General features: G+C 38.4%; 1 protein-coding gene across 3 annotated transcripts in view; it reads left to right on the top strand.

Annotated features, from left to right (window-relative positions):
* KCNH1 (potassium channel, voltage gated eag related subfamily H, member 1) overlaps positions 1–17,693 on the top strand; it is a 174,714-nt gene that overhangs the window by 69,307 nt on the left and 87,714 nt on the right. For all 3 annotated transcript variants that reach the window (XM_014951312.1, XM_014951310.1, XM_014951311.1), the window contains exons 7-8: positions 8,124–8,323; positions 12,037–12,289. In XM_014951312.1, coding sequence (XP_014806798.1) covers positions 8,124–8,323; positions 12,037–12,289 — 453 coding nt within the window. The remainder of the gene's footprint in view (positions 1–8,123; positions 8,324–12,036; positions 12,290–17,693) is intronic.

Consider the following 17,693-nt stretch of genomic DNA (forward strand, 5'->3'; position numbering starts at 1 on the left):
TCTTGAACCCCTTCCTAACTGTTTTTTTTTTCTTTATGTCTAGCTTTTTTTCAGTAAAAGATTAAAAAAAAAAAAAAAAAAAGGAGAGTTTGCTTCTAATTGGGGGTAACCATTTCAGATAAGTTCAAGGTAGATAAAAAACAGCTTTCAAAGCAAAAGCCTTCACATTGGTGAAAGTCAGTAAAAACCTAGAAGCAGTATCTGGAGATTTAATTTTAACCAAGTAATTGAAAATGGCCATGCATTACCCTGTATAAATTGTAGAAGAAAAATGATGCCTTTAAATGGCTCAGTCGTCATTTAAATGGTGATCTGTTCATTAGTGCTGGGAAATGAAATGGAAATCCATTTCAATTTTCTAGACAATTTAAATTTTATTGTCCATAAAATTCTACAAAACAGTAAAATAGTGTCCTTTCTTGCAAATTGCAGAGGATTTAATCAGATTTTGCCATTTTAATAATTGTCATCATGGTAAAACCTGCTAGTGAATACATTGAGCTGAAGTCATCCCTTGTTGATAAAAGTGCCCCACTGGTGAGTCTGGCCTTGTGTGTGAAATACAGATGGTTTTTGCAGCTGTAATCTGTTTGTACAGTTAGTTTCCTCTTGATAATCACATTGGCTTAGTCAAAAACAAGGCTTAGCATTCACTGAAGTGCACATGCTTAAAATATAGAGCATCATCAAAATTTTATGACCCTCCTGAAGATGCTCTGATAAGTATCTTGTTCTTTACAGGAATTGTAGTTGTTTTAACTAGTTTTGAAAATCAGTACATTTCCTGGCTGGTCTGTCTTACCTTATCAGAGATGACCCTACCTCATGGGGGATAAAACATGGAGAGGTAACTGGGAAGTGCCATTTCTGTGGAATTATCTTTTTTTCTCTAGTCTTACCTTTAAGTAATCATGCTGACTTCCCTTGTAAATCTTCTTGCCTGTTGCTCTTGATCTCCCATGTTATTGTATTTTGACTGGAATAAAATTTGATTCTGCAAGGAGCTTTCCGTGGACTCATTGATTAAACTGTAATGGTTCTCTGAAAGTCTTTTTTTTGTATCAAGGGCTAAGCTTCTAATTTCAATTAATTACTAGGCATTACTGCGTTTGTATTTAGTCATGGCTATCTGGCAGGTTTAAGAATTTACCTGTAAATTGAGGCAGAACATATATCTTCATATCTGGTTTATGATGCACCTTTGGATGTAAAATTATATTACCCCATTAGGACTAACCAGTCAGTGGAAGTACACGACTTTGCAGAAATATTGATGCCTTCAGGTGAGAATAGTCTGGTGAACTATTTGGTCTGCAGGTGCTGCTTGTTTATAGATTAAGAACATGCAGCCCTGTTTTCCTGAAGGTGAGAGAAGCTCGTGATTAGGGATTTCAAAGTCTAGCTGTTTGAAGTTTCTCTGTATCCAGGATGCTTTTCTCTTCAGTTCCTTTCAATGTCATGCTCATGTTGTCGTCTGTTGGCTTCCCTTTACAGCACAAATGTAATGTATGACCAAAGTCTTAGTCCTTAATTTTGCAACCAAGAACACAGCCAAGTCCTTACAGGCTGATTCTGACTTGTTGTGCATCTGATTACTTTAGTAATCTGCTTTTCTGCAGGCATATTGGCTGCAATGGAATCTGTGGCTGTCATTAAATCCCCCTCTGGATGACTGTTAGCGCCTTTCAGTGTAAATGTACTACTAAACTGTAGCTGTCAAAACAAATGAATGATGAGTTTTGGGAACCAGAAATCTTGCCATTTTTCTTGTTTGGACACTTCTGAATTTGCCAAAATCCAGACTTTGCAGTGTTAATTAGTGGGATTGTGTTAATTTATTCAGGTGCTGCTGTACAGTGGTAGAAGCCTTGGCCCTGGAGGTAACAGCCACCCTTCCTTTGTATGGATTGCCAGGGGACCCTTCATCCCCTCTTTTTCAGGCTCTTGGATCCAAGATGCAGCCTTTCATAGAGTGCAAACTGGTGTTGGCCCTTCACTGTGAGTTTAGAGAGCACTGTTTGTGTTGGAGAGCTTTCTTGCAGGGCTGATGCTGAAGTTTGTTTTATTGGCTTGTATTCACTTTGGCTCTGGTCGCTCCTCTGATCGGTTTTGGTCTGTGTGCTTTCCCATGCTGTTTATCTCTGCCCAAACATGCTGAAGGCAAAAGCAAAACCTGTTAGAGATTTGTGCTGCCCACAACGCCCAGGCTTGTGAAATTCTCGTGAGCCAAAACACCTGTGATTGCTGCTACCAGCTGTGTGGGTGCTACCAGATCAAATCAAAATAAAAACCCTTGCAGTTTTAAAACATCCTTAGGGATGCTGGAGTTCAGCATCTTTGGAAGGCTGTTTTTTTACCAACACTTACCTCTCTTCTTCCATATTAAGCCTTAAACTGGCAAAATGTAAGTGGTTTCAAGTCCCTGAGATAACAGGAGGTTATTTGCCTGTGGGTCTGTGCTGCTATCGCAGCAGTCTGCTTTTTATTGGTACAGTTAGGAAAGGGTGTGAGGAGAAAAGCAGTGGGAGCTGTTTGTGATATTTGTTCCACAGCTTTCTTAACTCTTCCCTTTCTGCCCTTACACACTGCAGACAGCCTATTTTAAGGTGCACAGATGTTTCTACTACTCTAGTCCTTGGTAGTTGCTTAAGTGGCTTCTTAGAGCAGCTGTTCCCTTGTTTATGTCTCTGAATTTCATTTCATTGCAGCTCTTGTTTTTTTGGTGATGGGAAGAGGAATAAAAATCATGTCTCTGAAGCTCTGTTGTTTAGCCCTTATCAACTGTCCCCTCTCTGGTCGCCTATCCTCTGGGGCTCCTTCTATTGTAGCTGGAGCCCAGTGTGGTTCTTCTGTGTCCCATCTGTTGGCAGCAGGGTGATTTCAGCAAACATGATGATAACTGTGAGAAGATTTGCAGTAGAATTTGACTAAGGGTTTAGAAAATTTGCCTGTGGTCTCTCATCTTTCACCTTAGAAGTCAAGTGGTTCTGCCACATAGCTTGATGCTCGTGTCCCTCATGGCCTATTCAGGCTTTCTGCTTTGCTCTTTGCTATTGAATTGATTTTCAGACATGCTCAATTGATAGTAGCGTGCCAGTTCTTTGATTTTTCTGTTGCTACTGCTTTCCTTTTGCTTGAGGGGTACCTACGCTGAGGTGCAAATTACAAGCTGGTGGAGTGAAAGAGGAGGGCGGTGGAGCAGTGGATTGGTTCAGTCTGGGAGAATAGAGAGCTGTGGGAAAAACAGGATCTAACAGTCACTGGAGCAGCATGGGGGAGAGCTCCTCTGGGAATTTACTTTCATTTAAAAAAATGTCTTTTTCCCCAAGTTGTGAAATTCAGGAATTGACGTACATGCTAGGAAGATAGTAGCAATTGTAATTTTCTTTATACCCTGTGAAAATGTTATGTAAATATATTGTGAAAATTCATAAAGTCCATAATACTAATTGCCCTATTAGATCATGGTCATGTTTTTTACATTTATTCTTTACTAGCTAAATTAAATGGTATCTCTATACATTGTATTAATAAAAAATAAAAGGTAGATAAAAGATTACAAATAAGAAACTATAATATATAAAGCTTCCCAAGAAGTAGCAAATTAAGCAGTTCTGCATCTTTCCTGGTAGAAAATGGGGCAATCTATTTAAATTCTGTACTATTCTAGAAGGTTGTATAGGTACTCAATAAGTAAATATAACTTTAGATACTTTGGTTTCAAGTTGCAAATGATTTTAGCAAAACTAGTGCTGTAAACAGTTCAATGATAGATACCTATTCAGTTTGGTATTTGCTTGCAGACAGTAATTAACAGTTCAGTGTTTTTCTTTTAACTGCATACCCATAAGTAGGCATAATTACCACTAATCAAGACCCCTAATCTCAAGCAATTATAAGATCTTACATTGTTCTAATTTCACATTTAGAAACAAGGTGGTTTTCTCATATAATTATGTTATAATCCATACAATTTTTAGTTTCTGCTTTTCTTTTTATCTGATCAATGTTAATTTTCTGTGACCTCACAACATGTTATCTGAAAAATACCTTTGAGGCATGCAATTTTTGTGGTTAATTTATGGTTATGTTTCGTATTCAGTGAGAAGTGATGCAGTGCAACAGGTTTTCAAGGCTGCGCATTCTCTCAGCCATCTATAAACTCAATAATTTGTTGTAAACTGGGAACTTGTTAGTGAAACAAAACTGCAGTTATACATTTAAATCACCTGCTGTTTGTAAATCCAGGTGCTTACTCTTTTATGCTATTTAGGTTAGCACAAGCTGCTACCTAAGTATGTAAAAAGGGTGTGTTTTGGTGTTTTTTAAATAGTTAAGAGGCACTTCCATGCAGATGGACAGACTGACTTTCTGCATCAGCTTTCCAGAAAGTGAAAAGAAGGTAGTTCAGTTTTAGAAAGTAGTGCAAGTCCTGGGGGCAAGATGTAAGTGGTCCTTCACTAGTTGATGTTGTTCTCACTTGTTGCTGCATAGTTCTTATGCACACATTTTGTATGCAAGAGCTTTGGATGAGTGCATTTTGAACAAATCATCATCAATCTGATGATTCATCTCAGGAACCGCATGCAGCACTTACATCTGTAATTGGGGTAATTGCAAACCTCTCATTCTTACAGATAGAAATTCTTCCTTTTATAATCTAAAATCAGATCCCAGATCTTTTACTGTGGTAGCTGAGACCTACACTGACTTGTATTTATTTCTCTATTCTTATTTGTTACATCATTAAAAGTAGCAGATGATTTGGTGACCTTTCCAACCTGTATCTGACCTTCATGATTCACTTGTGCGGGTAATTGGCTATTGAAATTACTATGCTTTTATCTTTGACGTTATTTAAACACTGGTTTAAATGGGGTGACACAGACTGCATTGTAAATAGGTAGCCACATTGTTGGGGACAATGTGTTTTTCTTTATCTGTTGTCAGAAAAGAATATTAATGTTGGGCAGGGGGCTCTATCTTTTCTGAGGGATCATGACATTCATGGAGAGGAGGTGTTTGCTGTCTGCTTGATGTGCTGCAGCTTTCTGTGCAGCGTTAAACCAGGCTATTGCTTGTTCTGCAGAAAAAATTTCTCCATGGTTGCTACAGGCACAGTTCCTTAAAAACCACTGCACAGCCTTCATCCAGCTGATGCATCCAAGATTGCTGTGGGGGTCAGATTAATTTGTGACTTTTTTGCATGGGTGAACTTGTGGTCTGCCTTGAGTCAAATCCATCCCATTCAAGGACATTTCCTCCTTCCACCCTTTTACACCCCTTAAAATACTTCTCCTTAATTCCTGTGATCCCCTGCACATAGGACTGCTAAGGACTTGATAGATTCCATAGAGTCTGTAGGATAACACTACAAACTCTCGTCAAGGGCTCCAGGGACCTTTGGATGTTGGCATCTGACCTGCACTGTTGCTGCTACAAGGCAGTGGTCTAACATCAGGGTTCAATCAGTCTTGAAACAAGGATTTGGAGATTTTTGCTCTGTCATAAATTGCCCAACTTCCTCCCTGTAGTAGAGTGTGTGTTTCTGAAATCTTTCTGGGGCTGCAGTATACTGCAGTGAGTTCATTTCATTATTCCTTTGAAAATAAGGAAAAGCACGGAGCTAGCTATTTCTATGCAGAAAAGGTCAATGTTTAATATGCTAATGTATCTGCTCAATATTCAGCTGCAAAAATCCTTGGCTTTAATGTGTTTTTAATAGTAATAAAGTGGTTAGCTAATGATAAATTAAGGTTTGTAAGTTTGGGGATTTTTTAAAAAATAAAAAATTAATGTAGGCAGGAATAATTTTTCTTGCCAAGATAATTTTTATACTAGAGCATAGTAGCTGTATTTTGCAGTGGAAGGTGCTCTAGGACTGCTCACCTCATAATATTCAAAATGAAGAACCAAATTTCTGGGATTTTTTTAGACTTCATGTAGTTGGACGGTAATGACACAGGGCAAGGACTCCATTTTACCTTTGCTGGCATAGAGTTATATGTCCCAAGATACTGAACCAGCACGTCTCATGCTCCACCAGTGAGCAAAAGATAGTTTTATGTGTGCAAGTATGGTTGCTCAGAAATCTGCAGATAAGAATTTGCCCGTGACCCTCTTCTTAATCACCTATTTTCAGTGTTACACTGGCTGGCAGAATAATGATGTTTGTGGGCACCTCGTGCTGCTGCAGCATCCTGCCAGTGGGACTTGGCAGTTTTGGAGGGCCTGGGTTCAGTTTCTCTTAGGGAATCTGGTAAAAGTCCATATAAGTAGGGCCTAAGGTAGCATTATTGTAGGGTTGTGTTTGCATCTGCGTAACAGAGAGCAAACAGATGTAGTTAGGGAAAGGTAATGCTGTTCGAATACAAAATACTCATGGATTAAGGAGTATTTATAGTAAATCTGTTTTAAAGGCATTCCTTTAGTACTCATTACACTGGGCTTTCTGGTATGGTTTAGCCCAGGCACAAGTAAAGGTTAAACAGAGAAATAATCTATACATTTCTGGTCACTGCATCCTTAGTCATACTGTCCACTTTTTTGTTAAACTAAATTTACACATTTTTATATATATTTTTTCTACTCATCTGTACAGAGGGGCAGTTGGAAAAGGAGAGACGGTCTCTACAGGAATTCATAAAAAGAAAAGAAGTCATGTAGTGTCAAGTAGGAATTCTGTAGAGAATCAGCTGTGTAAAGGCCTTGAGCAAGTCTGAATTTAAATCGCGTCTCTTGATGATCAGGGAAAAGACAGTCCTGTAAGTTTCTTTTGCACGTTATCAAAGGTATTTTATTGGTCATAAAACCTTAAAGCATCTTATTTGGCTTAAGGGTGTCTGCCTGTAACACTGACCTGAATAAATAGCTGCATTCTCAAAGGAATGAGTGGGATGAGGAAATGAGGAATTTTATTTTTATTTTTTAAAAGAGGGGTTGAGGGAGGAAGTAAAGAGCAAAAAAGGGTTTTTAGGTAAGGTAAAATATTATCTTATCTTTTATAAATATGATTTGTCAAATATTTATTTTTATTTCTTGTTGAAGAGGTACTGACAATTTGGTGCCTGTTTTGAGGGACAGGAAATGATAAAGAGGAAGAACTTCCTCAGCAAGCCAGAGCATTTACTGGTGGTTGTCAGCTTATCTGCCATCTGACTGTTCCTCCTCTTCTACAGCCAGCCTTTCACTTATCCCTGATCTGATTCACAACATAGGAAAGCTCCTTTTGAGGCTTCCTGTCGTTCCCTTTCATTCCGGGCTGGATTGGCTGGAAGAGCCTCAGCCCCAGCCTCTGCAAACCATCAAAACATGACCATTGAGATTTCCACCAGCCTGCTGTTCTGTCTTGGGCTCTGGCAGGCGGATCTTCTCAAGTCCTGAGTGTTTTCATCTGCTTCTCTCCACACCTGGAAACATTGACTTTTTTTCTTTCTCATGTTTATTCTTCAACCCATCTTGATAAACCAGCTGGCTTCGTAACTATGCTGAATGAAGTCAGAACGGCTGTGCAGCATTTGGTCTGCGTTTGAGAGCTCTAGCTCTCGCCTCAGGCCTTGCTGTTCTTCTGCCTGAAGAGTATAAAATGTAGTGTGAGTTTTCATGTATTATTAAACTTACATCTATAAATCACTGACCCATGGTAGCTGTTTATTACGTATTCCATCTTCCGCTTTGATGCATTGTTGTTGTCACACTGAGGTGGGTAATGATGACTCGGCTTACTACTGTGGTAATGCACTTAAAGCTTGGAAATCTGTCACTGATGGCATTTCGACACAGGCACTATAAACCAGAGATGAAATTTTAACGTATTTGCTGTCAAGCTATTTGTCTTAAAGTTCCTGTGTCTTCTATTGTGGTTTTGTAAGGGTTTGGATACTAATGAGTTGTTTGATGGACGATGACCAATAGTTGTATTTCAGGAATTGTGCATTGCAGGACAAAAGAAGGTGGTGGTCCTTAATTTGTAGTACAGAAGGTGACCTATACCTTTCTTGTGGTCATCAGGCCTTCCTGATGAGGCACTGATATTACATGCATTTCTCTAGGCCTGGAATTTCCAGTCTTAAAGCACAGGCCTATTATGTTTTATATTTATTGTTTTTCTTCTTTTTTTACAGCCCTTCTGTATGCAACCATTTTTGGTAACGTGACAACCATATTTCAGCAAATGTATGCTAATACAAACAGATATCATGAAATGCTGAACAGTGTCCGGGACTTCCTAAAGCTCTACCAGGTCCCTAAAGGACTGAGTGAACGTGTGATGGATTACATCGTTTCCACCTGGTCAATGTCCAGAGGAATAGATACTGAAAAGGTAAGTAAATTAAACTGCAAGGAAACAAGTCACATCCTGAAAGTATTTAATTAAAATAAACAGGAGGTACTTTCTTAGTAAAGAAGACAAATATTCTTTAAATAGTTCCAAGTGGTAGCTTCCCTTAATTTTAAACTTTCAAATACACTATTTCACGTATTCTGTCATACTGACATATCTTAGTGGTAAAAGTTATGTATGTGTTGCTGGTGACATGTCGTGAAATAGTATAAAAATGAGGACAGAAAGAGCTTGTTTTTCAGTAAATAAAGAAAATGATTAAATAAAAAAACTCCCAAGTTCTAACATAACCTAAGAATTTCTTCAAATCAGATTGCTTGCAGTATTTCTGTTGTGTGAGGTTGTTTGCAGCTCTGTGGGCCTGAATGCAAAGTAAAATTTGTTTTGTCTTCGTAGAAATTGAACGTAATATTCTGTGTGCAGGTTAAAGATATTAATGAAAGCAGGAAGTCATTACTGTGATAATAATGTATTGTTTGAAATCTGCCTTATGTGAAGCAAATGCTATCATCCTAATTCATTGAATTTACAAGTACATTCCCATTGAGTCTTTAAAAATAACATATGGCCTTTCACCAGAACAAATGTACAAAAGCAACTTGCCACTTTCATATTAGTTGCCAGCTTTTATGGAGATAGATACTGCTTTTCTTCTGCTTGTAAAGAGATGTGATTTGTGTGGTGGTTCATTCAGGAAATCGTACCAAACCTCTGGTCACCAGCCTTCTGGTTGGCGGCTTAATTTAGTATTCTAAACTGGAGATGATGCAGTTAAAGAGCAAACAATCTCATTTCTGTCTAGCTGTTAAAGCATCATTATGAAAGAGTGGAACAGATGTGGCCTTGCACTGGGCTGTCTGGAGACCAGTGGGTACACAGGGTACTGTTTGCTTTCCTAAATGGTCGTCAGCATATCTGCCATTTAGATCCCAGACCATGATGCTGGGAGTGCTGTCCATCATACTAGCTTTCAGAAAGAAATGGTATTTTAGAACAGAGCAGTGCTGATTAGAAGCTGCTCTGCCTGTTTTCTCACAAAAATATCTTTGCACGGGGTTACAGGTTTGAGGTAGGTGCATCTGGGGAAGGTGGAGAGACAACATCTGAGGATGTATAGTGTAATGAATGCTGGTGCTTTCATTCACCCCCCAGTACAAGCTCCTTTCATCAGTTTTACAAAGCAACAAGAAAAAATTGCTATGTAAAACATGTTTGTTTTAGCTTATCTTCAAAGTTCATTCTTGGATTCCTCTGATAAGGAAAGAAATGCTTTAAGGGTGTATTTGGAGACAGCAGGATAATCAAACCAAGCACAGCTCACTGGAGAATTATCATTGAGAATTATCTTAAAATAAGATTAATATCAGGGGAAAAATCCTCTCCAATTGCCAGGATATCAAAGAGTTTAATATGGTGTTGATTTCAATAACTGGTGCGTTCATAGCTGAATTGCCAGTAGTGATGACTGTAAAACCAAGAAATCAACTTTCACCTGCATAGCAAAACCTAGCAGATGTAAAGATCTAAGACCGACTAATGGCTGTGCCAATCCATAAACTCTCAGGTCTGAGCTCCGTTGGTTTGATGCCGGTGTATAACTTCTAGGATGTCATGCAATGAATAAAACATGTATTGCTCCTGTGTCAGAACAGTGGTAGCTGTGCTGCTGTGTAATGCAGTGCAGCTTTCTACAGATGAGGCAGATATTTAAGGATGAACTTAGAGCCAAATCAATCTTCTCACTATTTTGTAGGCCACAAATTTGTCAATTCAGTGTTAACTGCAGGCATGCCAAGGAGTGAATAATCAGCTAAAAGCAGAGTCTGTAAGTCTAGAAAATGCCAGTATAACAAAATTTAACCAAGAGCTGCTGAAAGATTCTAAAATTAATTCATGAAGATCTGTTTCTTACTTCCCATACAAATGAAAGTCTTCTGCCATTTGTCTATAACTCTCAAATGTCTGTAATCCCTTTAATTGTGAAGTCTGGAGGCAACTTCTGTAAATGAAGAATGGAAAATAAGTTAACTTCCTCTTACCCTGGGAAACCAAGGTTTTTTTGGATGAGAGCCTCATTTTAAATATTCTCTTGTCTATTCAGGTTTTCTTACTAATATTTCTGTTACAACAGCCCTCTTTGTGCGTGATATTCAAGTAACGGTGAAGTGTGTGTGTGTCTGTAATTCCAATAGCGAACTTTGGCAAGCAAATGCAGAATGTTTTCGTTGCCAGAGTAAATGAAATAATTGCAGAGGCAGTTACTGCCGCTGCCTGTGCTCCATGTTAAATGCTGCTCTTGCTGCCCCAACCCTTTCCTGTGAGCCTGGAAAACTGAGAACTGGCAGGTTCAGCTGCTGCTCTCTGTGGGGCATCAGAGAGATCATCCATGAGTGCCCTACATTTAAGCACTACGGAAATTTATCTTTTTCAGAAGTAATATCTGTAATGGCAGATCTGCTTGGAGCTCAGCCAAAGATGATGGTGTTGATGGAAAAGCCATTTGCCTTTGGAGTAGCAAGCGTAGTGTCTGGAGGCAGCGCCGTGCACAGCGTTACGAGCTTGGTTCTCTTGCTCAGATCTTGCACAGAGCCCCATTGCATGGTGTAGGCATAGCCATAGTGCTTCCTACATTACATTTATGTTTTCCAGGAGTGTTTGCATTGAAGCAGCCATCTCTTTCCATCCAGGCAAAGGTGTGGGAGTGACTCTGAAGCTCACCCAGAGTGCTCCTTAATTGGATGGAATAGTTATTGCTAAGAAAAAAAATGAGGCTTGTACTAGTGTTTTTTTGGGTTGGTTTTTTTGTTTTGTTTTGTTTTTTCCCCAAATAATATGCTCTGAGATGTACTTCATCACAGACTTCTCCAAGGATTTTGTCATCCCAAACCCCTGTTTGTGTTATGTATTTCCAGTGTTTTTGCCAGGAACTTTTAGTCTGTACATGCAGTAGTAATTCTGTATTTTTTCCACTTGGCTGTCTGTATTATGTTTAAAACCTTCAGAAATGGCCCTGACTGGTACCTGCTGTGCAAAGAATCAGTTTCTATACCCATAGGAGCACACATCATGAATTGCTGTGAGGAACACTGCATTTGGAAGATCAAAAGTTTCCCAACACAGTGACATACCTTAAAGTCCTTTTCTTGTGTGACACAAAATTTGTTACTACTACCGAGGGGTGAATTTGAATACCTTCAATCTCAATATTATGAGTTAATGAAACTTCTAATAACTTTTTCCTTTGCTGAAGGGATATGAGATTACACTTCTCTTCCATACAATATTCTCTCACATGGAACATGTAATTTCTGCAGGCTTTTTGTGGAATCTGCTTATCAAAAGAGTGACCTACCCTCTAGAAACAATCCTTCAGGAAGGTTTTCTCCACCACGTTCTGTTCTGCTGTGCTCTCAGTTTTATTGTCTTAAAAACCTGAGGCCTTATTCTGGTAATTCAATATCCAGCAGAGCATGTTGCTGAGATGAAAACATTATTTTCCTTCAGGTGTTGTGAAGTTGACTAAGTTTGTATTGTGGCCTATGTATGTAAGTAGTATAAAAATAAATGTACAGACTGAGATTAGAAATTGTATAAGAAGGAGGAAAGTAGTTCTTAAACTCTGTATAATAAATTAGGCATAATAGGCACATATAAGCCATGCATAGGAATTGATTGCCTAATTTCCTTCTCAGGTTTTGCAGATATGCCCTAAGGACATGAGAGCAGATATCTGCGTGCATCTGAACCGCAAAGTTTTCAAGGAGCACCCAGCCTTCAGGCTGGCGAGCGACGGGTGCCTTCGAGCGCTTGCCATGGAATTTCAGACAGTGCACTGTGCCCCGGGAGACCTGATCTACCACGCCGGCGAGAGTGTTGACAGCCTTTGCTTTGTGGTTTCGGGGTCTTTGGAAGTAATCCAGGACGATGAAGTTGTTGCTATATTGGGTGAGTTTCACAGCTAATAATATGCATTGTGCTCTCTACAGATGCATAGAACATTTTTATAGCCTCTTCTACTCAAGCACTTAACGCATTCTTTAAAAAGCTTCAGTGAAGTTAGGTTTGCCACAGCCTTGTGAGGTATATTTTAATGAACTTGTCAGCTGTGTGGTGTTAGATGTTTACTGAATGGAAAAATCAAAAAAGAAAAAAAACCACAACCCTCTATGCAGGAGCATTGCATAGAGTCATTGACTTGTCCTTCCTGTTCCACATAGGTAAATAGGAAGGGCAATCATCTCATCTCCAGATTGCTTCAACTGTATTTCTTCTGGTCAATGGAATCTGTACTTGAGCATTGGGATCCTGGTCATTCTTGGGGTTTTCCCTGTCTCTATTTTCATTAGAAATTCCACTGAGGACTAAAGAAAACTTATTTTTAAAATACTTGGTTTCCTTGCCTCCCTCCTACCCCCCAATAATAATCCACTTCTGCTGAAATTTTCCAATTAGCATTATTTAAGATCTCATGTTGAAGTATTATTTACCTCTCTTACAGTCAAAGTAATATAAGAATCTAGATCCGATTTGTGTTAACTTGGAATGACAGCTTTAGGTTGGAAGCATTAAAAAGAAGCTGATAGTGGTGTGAACAACATTCTGAGGCAAAGCTAAGAGAAGAAAGTGTGATAATCCAATAGATGTAGATGAATCATGGGGTGGCTAAAGCATTGAGGAGGTGATACTTATCGTTTGATTCTGTCAGACTTTTTTGTGATAAGATAAATTCTCACGGTGGTTTAATCCAGTACCTGTCGTTCATAAGCCTGGAAAAAGAGAAGAAAACATCTTGGAAATCTTACTCTTTCTGAACACACACCCAACTGTCCAAAGAGGAGTGTTTACTGGAGAATGGGAGGGCTAATAAATATGCTGAGATCAGTTTTTCTCTACTTCTGCACAGGATTACATATATAGCATAGGGTGAATTTAGTGCCTTGGGGAATTAAGTTCATAGTATTTTGTGCCACACAAGAAACTAAAAAGGTGAAAAGTTGGGGGATAAATGATTCTCTTTTGTTCTGGAATCACCTGTGCTCTTCAGTGCTACATAATACTATCAGCTTCTGCTTACTACCTTTAACCATCTTGTGTTCTCATGAATTAACATGAAAAATATAGAACAAACTAAAGCCTCTCAGTTTGTGTCGCCTTTTATCCCATAATGTGTCCTTCTCTGTCCATCACAAGAAGAAAGCCTCAAAATATCTATTTAATCAGTTTAGCTAAAAAGCACTGAAATAGAATTTTTTTTAAATGTCCTTTAAAGATACCAATTTTCTCCTCATCTTTACCAGTAACTTATGTGTTTTATCATAATACTCACTTTAGGAAATGCTTAGCTTAGATTCCTTGAGAAGTCAGTGTTCAGGAAACCTAAACCCCTAATCTCTGTTCCTTGAGAGTGATAGCTACAGATAAATGAGGCTGATCCCTTGGTATCCAAATGAATAGGAATATTATGTTATTGCTGTTCTCCTGGGACAGTAATTATTGAACCTCTTCATACCTTGTTTTTTGGTTTTTTTTTTGAATTTGGGGTCAGTTCTCTGGCTTCCACTAAAGCTGATGAGCTCTGTCATTTTCTTTGTGAATATTGTAATCAGAGAGGAAAGTAAAATAAAGTGGGATCTGATTGTGGTTCTGTGAGATTTCATTTTGGATAAATGTGTATCAATTTGTGTGTTTCAGTTTCTGGATTAAGGAATTCCTTTCCTTCCACGTTCCTTCCTTACCTTCCTGGGGTACCTTCCTCCCCCAGGATGTGAAGCCTTCTGTTGAAGGTTTCTTTTTCCTGATAAGAAATTATGTGCTTAACTAAGGTTTTCACTATTCTAAATCAGTTGGACTTTCTTCTCCTTCACTATTGCATAATGTAACCACCACACTACTGATGGCTGCAGCAGGAGATGGGCCAGGATTTTCTTGCTAAATTCTTTGTGTTCTCAGTTTTCTTACCTGTAAAATAGCAATGAATTTTTTTTTTAATTTAATTTTACATTCAGCTAAACTTGTCAAGTTATAGATAAAAGTACACCAGATGAAGTGAGGCACTGCAAGGGGGAAAGAAAAAGTCTACATTTTACAAGAAATGTGATTGTTGCTGATCATTCAGCCAAAACAGCCTGTGCCATAAGTTTTGTTTACCAATGACAACTAAGCATAGCTGTGAACATCAGGCATGCAACGGCATACAGTGTGAGGAATTCTGTCTGGTAATTTAAGTTACCGAGTAAATTGGAGAGACTGTGATTTTATCTCAGACATTCTTTAGATAAAAATAAAAAATAACTGCATAAATTATTCAAGGTGAATTATTTGCTCAGCTTTGGCTGTCACTTAATAAAGTGGCCTCTGCCATTTGCAGTGTAGCTGGTACCTTTTTCACAATGGAGAAATAAATTGCATCTCTAAATTAGTCTGTGTGACTGCTGTACAGCATTACATAACCAAAGGCAAACTATGCTTAATCCTTAAAGAATCCAATTCATATGAAATGTTTTCAAGTTCTGAAATCTAGCTGAAACCTAGCCTTGCAGACTAGCATATAAAAGTGTATTGTGTAGCCCTGGAATTTGGAGTGTATTGTGTACACTTCCATAATATCCTTCCAGATCAGTTCTGTAATACCCAAGAGATAGGTATATTCTCAGTTCAGGCTTCTGTTCTTATCACAAAGCAGTGACTTTGATTTACTTGTATTAACATGAGGACTGAGTTGGAAGAAATTGCACACAGGCCAGCAGTGAAAAAAGGTACAATATTTGTGTCCCCTAAAATTGCCTTTCCCATTAATTTCACTTAGAGACAAACACATAAATCCGTAAATTTTAAAAAAACATTCTTTTCAATGTTTACAGTAAAAATTTAAAGAAATTGATGCGTTTTGTATGACATTTGATTTGTTGGGATTAAAGACATATTTTTGAATTCTATCCAAAATTTCTGCTAAAAGAAAGAAATTACTAGTCTTTATGCAACACAGTCTTTGGATTTCATATTTCAAAGTAACAAAACTAAAAATGTAGAAAATTACCTTTAAGCCAGGTGATTTATTTATTTGTGATTCGTTCCCATACAAATGGGTCAGAAAAGGAAGACATAGCAAGAAAAGCCACCGTATTACTGTGGTTTTCTATGTTAATGTGTAAGTATATGAGTGGGATTATGTAGAAGTGAAGATTAGCTGGTGGGAAGCTGCTTGGGTGAAATATAGTTCTGTTTTCTGTAGTTCATTCTTCAATTTACACCGTTGTTATTGCGTAGGGTGAAGTGCTGACGAACGCTCAGCACTCTGGAAGACAGAGACAAATCACACAGTCCCTGCCCTGAAGAGAACTGAGAGAAGCACAGGTTGGGCATGATTTCCATTAAGAGGCTGTTTTCAACTTGTCTTTGCTTTTAACTTTTCTAAGCCAACCCACTTTGGCTGATGCTGCTTTACCTGAGATTGACATATCTCTTTGAACTACTCTTGCTTAAAAACTTACCCATTTATCCAAATGTGGTTAGAGAACATGGGTTGGTTTGTCACTGTTAAAAACAATCAGCCATTTACATTCACTTCATTTGGCAGCTCTAGTTCCTCTGCTTTGGAGCAGACCTTTCAGGCTGAGCCACTGGCCATCTGAAAATCTGACCTTATTGTGGGTCTTTTGAGAAGTAAACGTGTACTCATGCTCAGGAGAGATTTGCTACATTTTAATTTAACAAATATCTTCTTAAAAGATTCCTCCTGAATTAAATATATTCCAGGCAGGGACCATAAGGTCTGGCTGTAGCTTTCTTTGGAATATGCAGGGGAAAAGGGATTATAGAACAAGCATGAAGTAAGCCTGCATAGCTAGTTGTTGTTTCTTAATTTAGGGAAGCCTGGAGACCTAAACTGTCTTTCAATTAACTTTTTATAGTTTTTTTTTTACACTATGAAGGTACACATTCCTTCGTTTCCTCCAGCTGAGCAGATGACATGCCATTGCTGGGGCTAACAGGATACCTCTCTAGTCCTCCAGCCTTTATAGTCTGGACCTTTTTAATCCCTCCTCACCATTGCTAGAGGAAGTGCTAGTTCTTGTGTTGTTGCAATTGCATGTGTGCATAGATAACTAATTGAAAATTATGGAAAATAATGGCATAGTAGCAAAATTAACTTTTTATTAGTATTTTCTGGAAATACGTGTAAGGACTGGATAGGAGGCCTTGTTTAAAAAAAAAAGGATTTATATTGTGTTAATGTGTATGTAGAAATATCTGAATGACTGAGAAAACCATTTTTGATCTTACTAGAAAATAATCAATTCTAAGTTAGATATGAATGATGTAATTGTATTCGAAGATTGAACAGAAAATCCCTCTTCTCTAGGAAATCTGAATCAAGCAAGTGATTCTTGGACCAAGGTGGGTTCCAACCCTTTCTGCTTGAAATTGGGGTAATCTTTGAAATGTAGGAAAACATTCCAGTAAAATACTCTAGAGAGGAAGGAAAAGACCCTTGAAATTAAGGTGGCAGGCTTTTTGTCTAGATAGCAGTGGGGAAAGCAGTCTTGTCCTTAAATTTTCAGACAGCTGTAAAATTTGTCAATTAATAACTCCCCAAGGGCCTGAGTGAGCAGCAGATCTTCAGTTAAGTGAATTGTTCGGAGTTGGTGAATCTGATGATCCCTGCGGGGGGGTCCTGTGTGTATGGATGCTAAGACTGAAGATTTTTCTTGCAGATTTGAGTAGAGACTGGGAGCCTTTAAGCCTTTTTTTAGCAATTAAAAATCAAAGCCTTGAAAACCACTGTGATCTTCAGAGCTGAGCAATGGATGAGAAAAATAACATTTACTAGAAGGTTTAGTTAAAAAGAATAAAACACCCCCCCCAACAGTTTATCCCAAGAGTAAAGCAGTTTATCCGAAGTGTTGCATCCCAGCTGTTGTGCATTTATTATGTTCTTGCCTTCTTTATTTGAGCTAAAAAATTTCAAAAGAATAAACTTTTTTATCGACTCTTGGTTTAGCAAAGAGCATTAATCATAGAATCATAGAATATCCTGAGTTGGAAGGGACCCACGAGAATTGTGGAGTCCAACTCCTGACTCCACAAAAGGCAGGAAAAGGGAACGAGACGGGAAGCGAAATCAAGGCAGTAATTTATTGTGAGCAAGGAAAATCATTGCCCTCCACAAGGATAGTTTGCTGTTGCTATTCCTTTTGCTGCTATCAAAGCTGAAGGGGAATAGCAGAATGTAGATATTATATAAGTATGAAAGTGTGCAGTAACACACTGTCAAGAATGGGAATTTATAGTCTAGACCTGGCTGCCTTCACCATCAGGGGAAAGTGGAATATATCACTTTTTTGCGGGG

This window comes from Calidris pugnax, unplaced genomic scaffold (assembly GCF_001431845.1).
Source record: "Calidris pugnax isolate Ruff unplaced genomic scaffold, ASM143184v1 scaffold24, whole genome shotgun sequence".
Lineage (NCBI taxonomy): Eukaryota > Metazoa > Chordata > Aves > Charadriiformes > Scolopacidae > Calidris > Calidris pugnax.